The sequence below is a fragment of the Falco peregrinus genome, chromosome W (genome assembly GCF_023634155.1).
Source record: "Falco peregrinus isolate bFalPer1 chromosome W, bFalPer1.pri, whole genome shotgun sequence".
NCBI classification, from domain to species: Eukaryota; Metazoa; Chordata; class Aves; order Falconiformes; family Falconidae; genus Falco; species Falco peregrinus.
Window position 1 is genome coordinate 6,123,987 of NC_073743.1, and position 13,412 is coordinate 6,137,398.

The 13,412-nt window shown below is 44.8% G+C and overlaps 1 protein-coding gene across 4 annotated transcripts in view; it reads left to right on the plus strand.

Annotated features, from left to right (window-relative positions):
• Positions 1–1,468: 1,468 nt before the first annotated feature.
• Positions 1,469–13,412, plus strand: part of LOC129783108 (E3 ubiquitin-protein ligase RNF38-like) — a 176,530-nt gene continuing 164,586 nt past the window's right edge. Inside the window, exons 1-2 of one of the 4 annotated variants that reach the window (XM_055792816.1) lie at positions 1,469–2,167; positions 2,433–2,529. In XM_055792816.1, the coding sequence (XP_055648791.1) occupies positions 2,024–2,167; positions 2,433–2,529 (241 nt within the window). In that variant the 5' untranslated portion in view covers positions 1,469–2,023. Of the gene's footprint in view, positions 2,168–2,322; positions 2,530–13,412 lie in introns of all 4 variants that reach the window. The other 3 variants (XM_055792814.1, XM_055792815.1, XM_055792817.1) reach the window with 3 other exon arrangements.

Here is a 13,412-nt window from a genome sequence, read left to right on the forward strand (position 1 = left end):
AGGACATTCCAACACAATTGATTGCTGCATATTTATTGCAGGCAGAAGATTCCCTGGCTTTGTGTAGATCTCCCGGGAACCAGGGCCACCTTGGTAAGACAAAGGTTCATTTAATCAAAAGTGTATGGATGGCAAGGACCCAGGGCTGGAAAAGTCTACCAAGCCCTTTCAAGCCTTCCCTGTTGAGTTTACAGCCATGTGCATGCACACACACAGAATCACAGAATGGTTGAGAATGGAAGGGATCTCTGGAGGTCTTCTGGTCCAACCCCCCTGATCAAGCAGGGCCACCAAGAGCCAGTTGCCCAGGACTATGTCCAGATGGCTTTTGCATTATCTCCAAGGAGAGAGACTCCACAATCTCTCTGGGCAACCTGTCCCAGTGCTCAGTCACACTCACAGTAAAGACATGTTTCCTGGTGTTCAGATGGAACCTCCTGTGTTTCACTTTGTGCCCATTGCCTCTTGTCCTGTCACTGGACACCACTGAAAAGAGCCTGGCTCTTGTCTTCTTTGCACCCTCTCTTCTGATATTTGTATACTGATGAGATCCCCCCCGAGCTTTCTCTTCTCTAGGCTGAACAGCCCCAGCTCTTTCAGCCTTTCCTCATGTGAGATGCTCCAGTACATACCGAGCAGTACAGGCAGTACTGCTAGCCAGTGGCTTTCTGCTTTCTGTGTGTATGTGTGGCAATCCATGTGGGGCTGTCCTCTCTCCATTGCTTGTATGCTTTGGTCATAAACTTTTTAAAGGAGAAGGGAAAAAAGATAAAGATGAGCAGAGCTCTGCCTGAGCTTAGTGCCCAGGCCCTTGACTGTTGAGACATCTGTCACTGCCACCGCTGGGGGTGGGGGCAAGTAGAGTCTGGGAAAAGAAAGAAGGGAGCAAGACCTGGGAGAGGGATGTGCCCTAGCATCTCAAGTGGCATATGATGCAGGACATTTTGCCCCTTCCAGTATGGCCAAGGGATATCCAAGGTGGTTGGGCTGAGACCTGCTGGTGCAGCTGAATGCTGGCAATGGGAGTGGGATGGAAGGAAAAGAAGTGGAGAAAGGAAGGAGAGGGGAGAACAAAACAAGGGAATGAAAGTTTGTGTGTTTGGTGGGGATGAGGCCCTCCCCTGGTTGTCACGTTCTATCCCGTGCAGGAGCCGGTATTCCAGAAAGGCACTGATCCCCTCTGCTGCCTTGGGACCATAGTGGACAGAATTGGTATGGAAGCAGGAAGATGCAGGGCTGGCTGTGAGCTGAGCATTCTTCTTTCTCACCATGTATAATTTATGCTGGGCTGGTGAGGCCGATAGCAGAGGAGGAAGGAAGCAACTTTTTCCCTGAGCAGGGGATAGAGGACTTGCCTCTTCCCAGCATAGGGAGAGAGGAAGGGGGGCGCGCGCACACACACACACACACACACACACAGACACGCACGCGCACACAGATACACACGCACACAGACACAGAGAGAGAGAGAGAGAGAGAGAGACAGAGAGAGGTATCCAATACATGAACAGGCACCCGCGGGGAATCACCCCCCTCTTCCGGTCAGGGCCGGGATTGAGATGTGGACCTTGCCGTCTTATACGAGGGGGGCCAAAACGGTAGAGGAAGTCCCCGAGACGGAAGGGTGGGGAGGGGACGGACTTCACTGATTCGGATATTCTTCTTTCGCTCCTCTGGCGTAGTGCTGTTATTGTTTCCAGGGCGGAGGCGGGGAAGGGAGAGGTATAATAGCCTTCTATGCTGCCTTTGTTTTCTCTCTTGCACTGAGCCCTAGCCCTTTGAGTAGTGAGGCACAGCTAATCGCCTCCCCTGCCGAACTAGCAGGCTCAGCCCCCGCCCAGTGCCCCTGAGCCCGTACAGGGGGGACAACGAGCTGTGACAGCCCCCTTGCCCTACCGCTGCTACTTCGCAGGGGAGGAGACCGAAAGGAAGTTTGCTGCCGCGCCCGCCACCCCTCGTGCGCTGTCTGGGGGATTGGGACCCCGTCTGCTGCCAACTGCTTGGGGGCGGGCGGAGGGAAGTGATGCCGATCGCCTCCAACTCGCAACCTTGCGCTGTGCAGCCCGCCTCCCGCCTCTTTCCTTCCGCCTGCCTGCGGAACCACGACCGGGAATCCGCAAAGTCCGGGGAGGACGGCGTTGAAGATCGATCGGATCCCCTTCGCCAGGTGGGAGAAGCGGATAGGGAAGCTGGGCTCACTAGCAGATTGGTGGCTCCTTCCGCCGTTTCCCTCCCCCCCTTCTCCTGCGCTGTCGCCTCCCGCGTTCTTCTTCTCCTCCTCCCCCTCCCCCATCACTGCCGCAGCCGTCACCTCCCCCCCAGCTCCCTTCCTCCTCCTGGAGCCCCCCCGAATCCACTCCAGCTTCCTCAGCTTCGCCATGAACGGTGGCGCCGCTCATATCCAGCAGCCGCCTCCCCCCACCCTCCGCCAGCCGCCGCCAACCCTACACAGGCCGAGCCTCCCGGAGCAAGGAACTCAGAGCCAGGGCAGAGGCAGACACATCGCCGCCCCGGACACCCCTGTGTCAGGTAAGCGGTGCGTGTGAGGCAGGGAAGGCTACCCAACCCCACCCCTCCCGACAACCCCTTTGTTCATCTTCTCCCCCAAAGGTCCCAGAAGTTGACACCCTCCTCAACACTTCAGTGGAGTTATGCCTGTCCCGCCGGGTATGTGTCCCCACGGGAGACACGACGGGTGTCTGGACGCCAGGCGGTAAAACATGCAGGGATAGGGGAGACACCAGAGTCGTGGTATCGCCCTCCATCTCCTTTGGGGTGGTCTCTGCCCTCAGAGCTTGTAACCTTCTTGACTGGTCGCCTCGCGACCTGAACGGTGCTGAGTCCCCGGGGTGATATGAGAGCAGCAGCGCACACGGTGGAGACGTTGGGGCTCCTGGAAAAGGGACTAAAACTCTGCTAGAGTTATACCAAAGCAAATTAACTTTTTGGGGCTCTTGTTCTAGTTTTGTACCCCCTGGTGAACAGCTGAAACTGCAGTGTATCGGGGTTAAGGAGAAACAGACTCAACAAGACCGAGGGTTTGTGGAGTCCTCAGATCTATGTTGAGAAGTCATTTCCTTCTCTGCCTATTTTCTCCCTGTATTTCTGGTATTGGAATCGTTGAGTGTACTATACTGCTGGAGAAAGTTTCTGAACTCTCTTGCTCCATGTGGCTCAAAGGGATGCATGGGTCTTGCCACAGAGCCCAAGTTGGTTGTTAGGATAGAAGCATTTAAAATGATTCCATCCTTTGAGACCTTTCATATATATATATATATATTTATTAGCATCAGATGTGCCATTATAAATTATGCTGCTGGAGAAGAAATGCTGTAATTAAATTTGAGAGGGCACATTTGTTCTTAGTATAATCATTGTTAATATAGTATTTGTGCTGTCTTTGTATTTCCTAGCCTGTTGGTATAATGTTGGGGTTTTTTTAATTTGAGATTACTGTTTTTTTACTGTGCCTTTAAATATGTCTGTACTGTCACATAAACTTTTATTGTATTCTGAATAATATCAGGGCTGTGTAACTTTGATTGTAGTTATTCTGTTTAGCTGATCCTCCAAAATATTATGTGAGATTCAGTGATTGTCTATGGTTAGCTCTGATCTCTTTGGTAAAGAAACAGCCCCCTAATACAACTAATCTGTTGATAAATGTAGTAGATAGCATAAGTGTATGGGTGATGTACTCTTACTTAATTTCTTTAATGAGTAGCTGGCTGCTTGCTTTCTTATTGTCCTTTGTATTGTATTGGAAAGTGAACTGACACTTTTGTAAGCATCAAGTGTTTGATTTTTAGAATATTTATTTTGTGGGGATTCTTGCAGTCCTTCAGGAGTGGCATTCAGTTCCAAAATTACATGCATATACAAATCCAAAGCAGCCCCTAGCTGGTTGACTACTTTTTTCCTTTACTGTAAATGTCTTTTGAAACTATTATTATGACTGATATGGCTTCTTAAATTCTTGTATATGTTAGTAACTCCAAAATTTTGGGAAAAATCTTATGGAAACCCTATTTTTCTTCCTAATAATCTCTGTATATTGGCCATTTGACACCTGACTTTTTAAGTGTCAGGTCCATTTCCTGTTAAAAATGGTTACATGATGATATCCCTCTGAGGAACAGCTTTTGACCACTCAATTCACTTTTATTTTGGAGCTATGATGTTTTCAAGACTGAGGCCCTAACACTTAAGTTTATGTGTTTATTGTAAAACATGGGAGTTCTTTTCTAGACTGCATTGGGATTTCCCACATGATTAAATTTTAAACACAACTGTGCTTTCAGGATTGGGGTCTTAGATGTTTTTTCACCATTGTTTGCATATGGCAAGAAGAACTATTATATATAAAAATATAATAAACCCCTATTTCTATAACTATATAACTACATATAATAACCATATCTATAACATCAGTTTTATATATATGAAGTCAGTAATTATGCATTGGTGCAGGGAGCACAGCAAACAATGAAGGATCATTCTTTGGGACTGAAGCGTGGAAAAATAGACTAATTAATCCTTTCCTAGAATATATTTGTAACTGTGATTATGTCTTGGGGAATTACTTAGATAACTTATGAGAGTCTGTAGTGTGGTTGTTTACACTGTTAGAAATCTTACTCTAAGATATATTTTATACTCAACAGGGTTCACCACTTTCCCTTGGAATTTGTGGTTGGAAATGTTTTAAAGGAATATCATGTTAAAAATTTAAACAGAATTTTAATTTTTGCATTTAAATTGGTATATATATATATTGGAGAAATATCTGTGTATGTGTATTGGAGATCACTTCTTATTAGCTATCTCTCCTCCCCAGTTATGTGGGTCTTTCACAAAAGATGATATTTAACAGGAAAAAAAATATCTTCTCCAGATATAAGTGATCTCAGGAAGGGAAGTTTTACTTGACTAAAGTTCATTTCAATTCTGCTGTTTAGAAATTGGACATTCTTGGTGTAGTTGAACAGCTCAGGTTGAAGTCTGATCCCAAATCCTCTCCTAGCTCTCCTGCACTTCTGATAATCTCATAATAAAATTAACTTAATGTATTACTGTGAAAGAAAGTTTTACATTGCCTGTGACTTGGAAACTCTTAGATACAGTAAAGAAATAGAACCTTTATCAGTTTTTCAGTTCATCACAGTCCTGGTAACTGTGTACCGAGATCTTGCCATTGGATTAGGGGGAGTTCACTTTCTTTCTTGTTTTTACTCTGAAAAGGGATGGAGCTTTGGGGGATTGTTAAAAAGTCTTCATTAATGCAGATCCTGAGCTAAACATTCAGTTTTTGAGCAATCTCTGTTAGAGATGATGTTGCAGTCAGAAAAGTTTGTTTGCAACTATGACACTTGAAACAGTTAGGACCAGTTTATTCAAAGAGTTTAAGCTCTTTTGGGTACTAGAATTAAATGGTTAAGTTTTACAATGTGTTTGGATCCTCATAGCAGATGAATGTTCATTTTTAGTTATAATTTCAAGCCTATATAAAGTGTATGTGTATTATGACCTGCGATTAATCTTCTAGTGTTAAGAAAGTGTAGATATTTTACAAACCAAATCAGGTGGTGTGTAGATGGGAGAGAAGAAATGATTCCTATCTCACCCCCTACACTGGGAAAAGATCATTTTGGATCTGTGAAAATCTATTTAGTGCATTTAAATTTTTGCTACTGGAGAATTGAGTTGTGCACCTATTTGTGGAATCAGGAAGTTGAATTTTTTTGATGTTGCTGAAAATCCTGTTAGTCATATTTTTGAAAACAAGTTTTCCATTTTTTGCCAAAAGGTAAAATATCAAGATCAAGACTATATTATTAAACCCTCCTCAAATTTTGGGAGTAACTAAACAGTAACAGTAACAACTAAACATATTTTATAAGCACTGTCCACAGAGATAGACACAGAGACACACATGCACAGACAGATGCACACTCATGGAATCATAGAATAATCTAGGTTGAAAAGGACCTCCAGAAGTCTAGTCCAACCTCCTGCTCAGAACAAGTCTAATTAAATCAGGTTTCTCAGGGCCTTGAACACCTCCAGGGATGGAGATACTGCAACCTCTTTGGGCAACCTGTTCCAGTATTTGACCACCTTCATGGTAAAATTTTTTTTCCTAATTAGAACTTCCCATGTTCCAACTTGTTTCTATTGCCTGTCTTCCTATTGCTGTGCATCTCCAAGAAGAGACTGACTTCATCTGCTCTGTATCCTCCAATTAGGTATTTGGGGACACACACACAGACACTCATGTGCACACACACAGAGGAGGACATTTCTGCACATGTACAAATGGAGGGAAATGCTCATGTGCTCACACAGGGAGACACTTGTGTGCACAAACACAAGGAGAGTTGCACATGCACACAGGAGACATGTTCACACAGAGAGATACAAACAGAATAACAACTTCAGGCAGCTCAAAGAAGCCTCAGGTCTGCAGGCCCTGGTTATTATGGGGGACTTCAACTACCCTGATATTTGTTGGGAAAGCAACACAGTGGTGAACAAGCATTCTAAGATTTCTTGAATGCATTGAGGGCAACTTCCTGATGCAATTGCTGGATGTGCCAACTAGGAGTGGTGGGTGCTCTTCTGGACCTACTGCTTACAAATAAGGAAGATTTATATGGAGATGTGACTGTCAATGGCCACCTTGGCTGCAGTGACCAAAAGATCACAGTTTGAGATCCTAAGGGGCATGAGGAAGACAAGTAGCAGAATAAAGACCTTGGACTTCAGAAGACCTGATTTCAACTTGTTTAGGGAACTGTTATGAGGGATCCCATGGAAGTCTGCTTTGGAGGGTAAAGGGGCTCAGGAGTCCTGGGAGATTTTCAGAGACGGCCTCCTCCAAAGCACAAGAGCAGTCCATCTTCCTAAGCAGGAAAAGGAGTAGACATAACAAGAAACCAGCCTTGTTAAACAGTGAGCTACTGAGAGAGCTCAAATGCAAAAAAAGAAGCATATGAGAGATGGAAAAGGGGAAAAACTCCCAAAGAATATAGAAATATTGCTTGGGCATGTAGAGATGCAGTTAGGAAGACAAAAGCTCAGCTGGAACTCAAACTGGCAAGAGATGTCAAGAATAACAAGGCAGGCTTCTGTAGGTGTGTTTGTAGCAAGTGAGCATGTATGCATGAATGTTTCTCTCTGCACACATATGTGCATGTGTGTCTCCCCCTCATAAAAAAGTCTAGTCTAACCTTCTGTTAAAAGCAGGGTCTTAGATTAGGTTATCCAGGACCCCATCAAGCTGTCTTGACTATTTCCAGCTCAGCAGTTTAGCTACTTTTCTATCCATCTTGTGGTCCATCTATCTAGTCCATATATTACCAACTTGCCAACAAGGATGGGATGGGAGACCATGTCAAACACCTTGCAAAATTTGAGATAGATGATGTCCACTGCTCTCCCCATATCCACTGAGCAATTTTTTGTGCATTAGAGGAGGACACTCATGCACATACAAAGGGAGAAACGTGCCCTGACACATGCAGAGACGCTTGTGCATGTACACTCACAGAGGCTAACACAAGACATCCGTATATGGAGACACACAATACTACAGAGAGGGAGAAACTAGCATGCACCCACACAGATGGAGATGCTCACACAGAGGGACAGATGTGTGCACGCACACAGAGACACTTAGATTCATACAGATAAAGAGGGAGACACACACCCCTACACCCCCATGCACACACAGAGTACACTGATATACATGGGCACAGAGGGAGATGCACAGAGTCAGAGGGGGAGATGTACACACACAGAGCATGCACACATTGAGACACATGCACATGTACGCAGGGAGATGCACATGCAGAAGGAGGTACACACAGACACAGGGAGACCGATACACGCAGACAGGAAGACAGGGAAATTATGTACAGAGAGAGAGGCACACATAAACATACAGGGAGACAGTCATGAGTGTATACACATAGACACAGAGAGAAATACTTGTGTGCACACATGCACATTGGTAGATACTGATGCATGTTCACACACAGGGAGAAATGCATGTGCACACCACAGGAGATGCTCAGATGCATATGTATACACATACACAAATGCACAGAAGAAGACACACACACATACACACACACATGCACACATACAGCTGGAGATGCACACACATATACCATCATCTCTTCCTCTGTCTTGATTTTTCTGTTGGTACCAGTGTACAAACACTACTGAAAATGCCCTGGATTTGCTTGTATGCAGTTGAAAGGCAATTCAGGCCTAACATCTTATAGTTTTTATGGTGAGGATATGTCTGGTAATCCTGTCTCAGTTAAAATGACTGGTAACAGACATGATAATGATAACTTGGTGTACAGTACGGCCTCAATTCAGTGAAATGCTGCAAAATGTAGCTGTCCTGTGTCTAAAAGCAATGACACAAGCATATTTAACTGTGACTTTAATTCAATATTAAAATCTCTTCAGTTGCCCTTTGTAGTTGAATAGATAGCTATATTTTTTTTACCTCAGTCCATGTCCCAACACTTCCCTTCTATGTCTGCATTATTTTTCAGTATTGGAAATGATGCTACAAACACACATGTTTTCATGCCTATCTTAAAGTAGCATCACAGACACTCAAAAATGTGTTGTTTGTGCTGTGGGATATTTCATTCCAGAGTAAAATTATTTAAAACATATTGCCTGCTTCTTTTCTTGTATTCTTCCCGCTTTATGTGGGGGTTGTGTTTTGGGACAGCTGGGGAGACTGAAATTTTATGTCAGAAGTTTTATTTATATAGTGTTAAAAAGAATGATTACTTTGTCACTGGAAGTAAAGAATAATGCTTTATCAGAGTACTAATAAGCGTGACTGTGAACATACAAACCCTTTGAAAATATGAGCTAGTTTTTTTTAAAAAAAGCTTTTGCTCTTCTTTTCATGCTGCTTATAACCTCTTTTCTTCACCCTCAATGTTACCTTTGCAAAATGAAACCCGCATGTACATATAATCTTTTAACCTATGTTGTCTAAGAAAAAGATTTAAAATCTTTTTTTTCCTCAGGATTCTTGCACTTGAAACCCACTCATCAGGTCTTCTTATATGGTATCTGCTTTATATCAGAAGTGCAGATAGAATGATGTCAGCTAAACATAGGGTTGAAAAGCTGAATGAGATGCAAGATGTAGGGGGGAGCCACAGATCTGAGTCTGGACAACCTATCCTATCCCTCAGCAAGGTGGTCATCTGGCAATAGTTACTGGCAGTGACCATCCCAAACGACATGCTGGTCAGAAGCCTGACTGGGGAAGGATTAGGAATGTTTTCAGTGTGACTCTTTAGGAGGTGATTTGGAATGTCTTACTCGGAAGAGAGGAGAGAAGGATGATGCAGCAAAACCATGCAGGGGTGCTCTGATTAAGCTCCCTCCTCTTCAAATAAGAATGCAAAACGTCAGGGAGTGTCTTAAAAAAATTTGTAGTGAATCTCCCTTCATGTGAACATGCTGATGTCAAGGTGCTACTTTCCTCCTGCTTTTATTTTTCTGTTGCTTTTTTCTTTAGATGTGTCCTGGTTTCAGCTGGGATAGAGTTAATTTTCTTCATAGCAGCTGGTGCAGTGCTGTGTTTTGGATTTGGTGTGAGAACAATGTTGATAGGATACTGATGGTTTTAGTTGTTGCTGGGTAATGTTTATACTAAGTCAAGGACTTTTCAGTTTCTCAGTGAGAAGGCTGGAAGGCATGGGAAATTGGGAGGGAACACAGCCAGGACAGGTGATCCAAACTAGCCAAAGAGGTATTCCATACCATATGACGTCATGCTCAGTATATGTAAGCTGGGGGAAGGAGGAAGGCAGGGATGTTCAGCGTTATGGTGTTTGTCTTCCTGAGTAACTGTTACCTGTGACGGAGCCCTGCTTTCCTGGGGATGGCTGAATACCTGCCTGCCCATGGGAAGTGCTGAATGAATTCCTTGCTTTGCTTTGCTTGCATGTGTGGCTTTTGCTTTCCTTATTAAACTGTCTATATCTCAACCCACAAGTTTTCTTACTTTTACAGTGAGTGAGCAGCTGTGTGGGGCTTAGTCACCGGCCGGGGTTGAACCATGAGTCCTTTTTGGCACCCAGTGTGGGGCGTGAAGGGTTCAAGATAACAACAGTTTTGATTTGAATGTGCTAGTTTGAATTTGTAGCTGTTACTGCTATTTAGCTATTTAGGGGCAGGTTTCTGTGCTTGCCATGGGGCTCTCTTGCCTTACTGTATATTAGAGTCTAGTGCTCGTTAGTGGCTGATTCTTGCTTCGCTGCTTGCTGTATTGCTTATCATCTCACTGTGCTGTGCCCGGGAACATTCTGATAACAGCAATGGTGATGCGCCTGGACTGGCAGATGGCCAGGGCATGGCTGCTGTTTCTGTGCTGCTGTACTGGACAGGCTGGAACTCCAGTGTGAACTCCAGTCAAAGGGACTGTGACCTGTGGATGAGTCCACGTGGGAGCAGGACACCCCAAAGCCCCTGTGGCCGTGACTAAGTCCATGCCTGAGCAGGTATATCTTGGAGTGTCTGTGGCCATGGTTATGTCCATGCCACAGCAGGTATGCCTCTGAAGGAATTGTGGCCCAAGGACAAGTCTGTGCTGCAGTAGGTACACCTTGAAGAATCAGTGGCTGTGCATGAGATCATGTTGGAGCACCTCAAAGTGTGTGGACATGTATAAGCCCACGACAGAGCAGGTACAGCCCTGGAGGGATTGTGGCCAGGGATAAGGCCATGATAGAGCTGATTTACTTTTGAAGGGACTGTGGCTGTGGGTAAGGCCATTCTGGAGCAGGTCTATGGTCATGGCCAATGGATAAGGCCCTGTTGGAACGGGTGCACCTCAAAATGACTGTGGCTGTGGATGAATCTGTGCCGCAGCAGGGATAACCCTGGAGAGACTGTGGCTCGTAGCTGAGGCTCCACTTGGAGCAGGTACAACCCTAAGGGACAGCAGTCTGTGGATAAGTCCAAGCCAGAGCAGGGGCAAGGGGAGGAGTTCATTGCAATGTTAAACCCTATGGGCTGGTCCAAAGGGTCCAGGGATAGAGACTGTAATGGATATACCTTTAAATTGTTGTAACCCATGATTTGAGTTTCATGTTATAGGAATGACTATAGCAGAAACCACCTGAACCATTGGAGGACAAGCCTTACAAGAAGCAGTGCAAGTGCAGCAGTGACCTGACCTGAGCCGGCTTTGATGCCCGATAACCCCATACAACACACAACCTCTCATCTCCTGAGTGACCACCATAAGAGATCGTGTTCATGGACTAAATGAACTCAATGGAAATTGTGTGGACATTTTATAGACATTTTTACAAGGGTGGTGCATAGACTAGGGGAATGATATCAGTGTATTATATCAAAGGATGGGAAGGGTGATGGTGGTTAATGAGGTTGTATTGGAAAGTGTGGCATGACATAAATGGTATGGATAAGGACTGGATAGTGTCCTGGTTTCAGCTGGGATAGATTTAGTTTTCTTAGTAGCTAGTACAGTGCTGTGCTTTGGATTTGGTGTGAGAACAATGTTGATAGGACACTGAGGTTATTAGTTGTTGCCAGGTAATGTTTATACTAAGTCAAGGACTGTTCAGTTTCTTGGGCCCTGCCAGCCAGAGGGCTGTGGAAGCACAGGAAATTGGGAGGGGACACAGCCAGGACAGGTGACCTAAGCTAGCCAAAGAGGTATTCCATACCATATGACATATATAAGCTAGGGGAAGAAGAAGGAAGGGGGGGACATCCGGCATTATGGTGTTTGTCTTCCCAAGTAACTGTTACATGTGATGGAGCCCTGTTTTCCTGGGGATGGCTGAACACCTGCCTGCCCATGGGAAGTAGTGAATTAATTCCTTGTTTTGCTTTGCTTGCATGCGTGGCTTTTGCTTTCCCTATTAAACTGTCTTTATTTCAACCCATGAGTTTCCCACTTTTACTCTTCTGATCCTCTCCCCCATCCCACTGTGGGGGGAATGAGGAAGTGGATGCGTGGGGTGGGGCTTAGTCTCCGGCTAGGGTTGAACCATGACATGATGTGTTTTGGTTGAACTGTTATGCTTGTTCTATAGTATTGGGAGTTTTTTGTGGTGGTTTTTTTTTTTTTTCTCTCTATGTGTGTGTAAAGTGCAGTTAATATATATTTTGTTGTTAGAGCTCCCTGGCTGTGGAAAACATTTTCTCACTGTTGAGGGGAAAATTATTGGCTGTTGTTCTTGTGCACTGGCAATCTAAGATACAGCTTTCTTTTAGAAATTACTTTACTTGACAAGTAATGTAGAAGGAAGAATGAGTACTTTGTTTTATTTAGGGAAAGAAGTGGGAAGTGGTTTTGAAATTTGATATTTTAAGGTTTTTGAGTATGTATAGTGTTCCTGTTTTCTCATCTTCTCAAATACAGATACATGCCCCAAATGTTCATTTTTAAAACACTGTCTTCTCCAGACCTTTCTCAGTTGAAGGAATTGATATCATACCTTTTATCACCTAGGTTGCTGTTCTCAGAATCACTGCTATCTTATTTAGGTTGAGCCTCTGCCTCTCAGCACAAGCCCTTGTTAATCATGGTTTGTATGAAAAGGGAACCTTTATCATCATCTATAGATGATAAGACATTTCAAGACATTTCACTAATTTCTCTTGTAATGGCTAATCTTACATTATAACATAGATAACCTGTGTTCATTGCAGCATTGTCTAGCACCTGGTATGGTTTTGTTGGGAATCTTTCCTGTGTACATAGAGAGATGATATTTATCTTTTATAGTTTGGAATTTTTTCTTAACAATTAGCCTTCAGTAAAGCACTACAATATTTCAGAGTTCAAAAATTAACCAATACATCACTATGAACTTACCTGGCCATCTGGACTGTTGTCTGACCCTGGTTATTGTCATCGGACCTGCTCTGTTCTCTTTGCACAGGTAGGTACTGTGGGTTTAAGGGCCCTGAGAGCAGCCCCTACTCCTGGTGGTTTGGCTGCCTGGGCTCAGGGCCAACTTAGATATAGTACAGCTGAAGGCAGCCCCCCTTCCCTTCCCTTCCCTTCCCTTCCCTTCCCTTCCCTTCCCTTCCCTTCCCTTCCCTTCCCTTCCCTTCCCTTCCCTTCCCTTCCCTTCCCTTCCCTTCCCTTCCCTTCCCTTCCCTTCCCTTCCCTTCCCTTCCCTTCCCTTCCCTTCCCTTCCCTTCCCTTCCCTTCCCTTCCCTTCCCTTCCCTTCCCTTCCCTTCCCTTCCCTTCCCTTCCCTTCCCTTCCCTTCCGTGACTTTGGGGAGAGTACTCCCAGGTAGCTCTGCTGGGAGGCCTCAGCCAGACCCACCCCCACTTCCCTTGGCTTTTAAGCTGATGCTCTAGCAGCTGGCCTCCACCTGA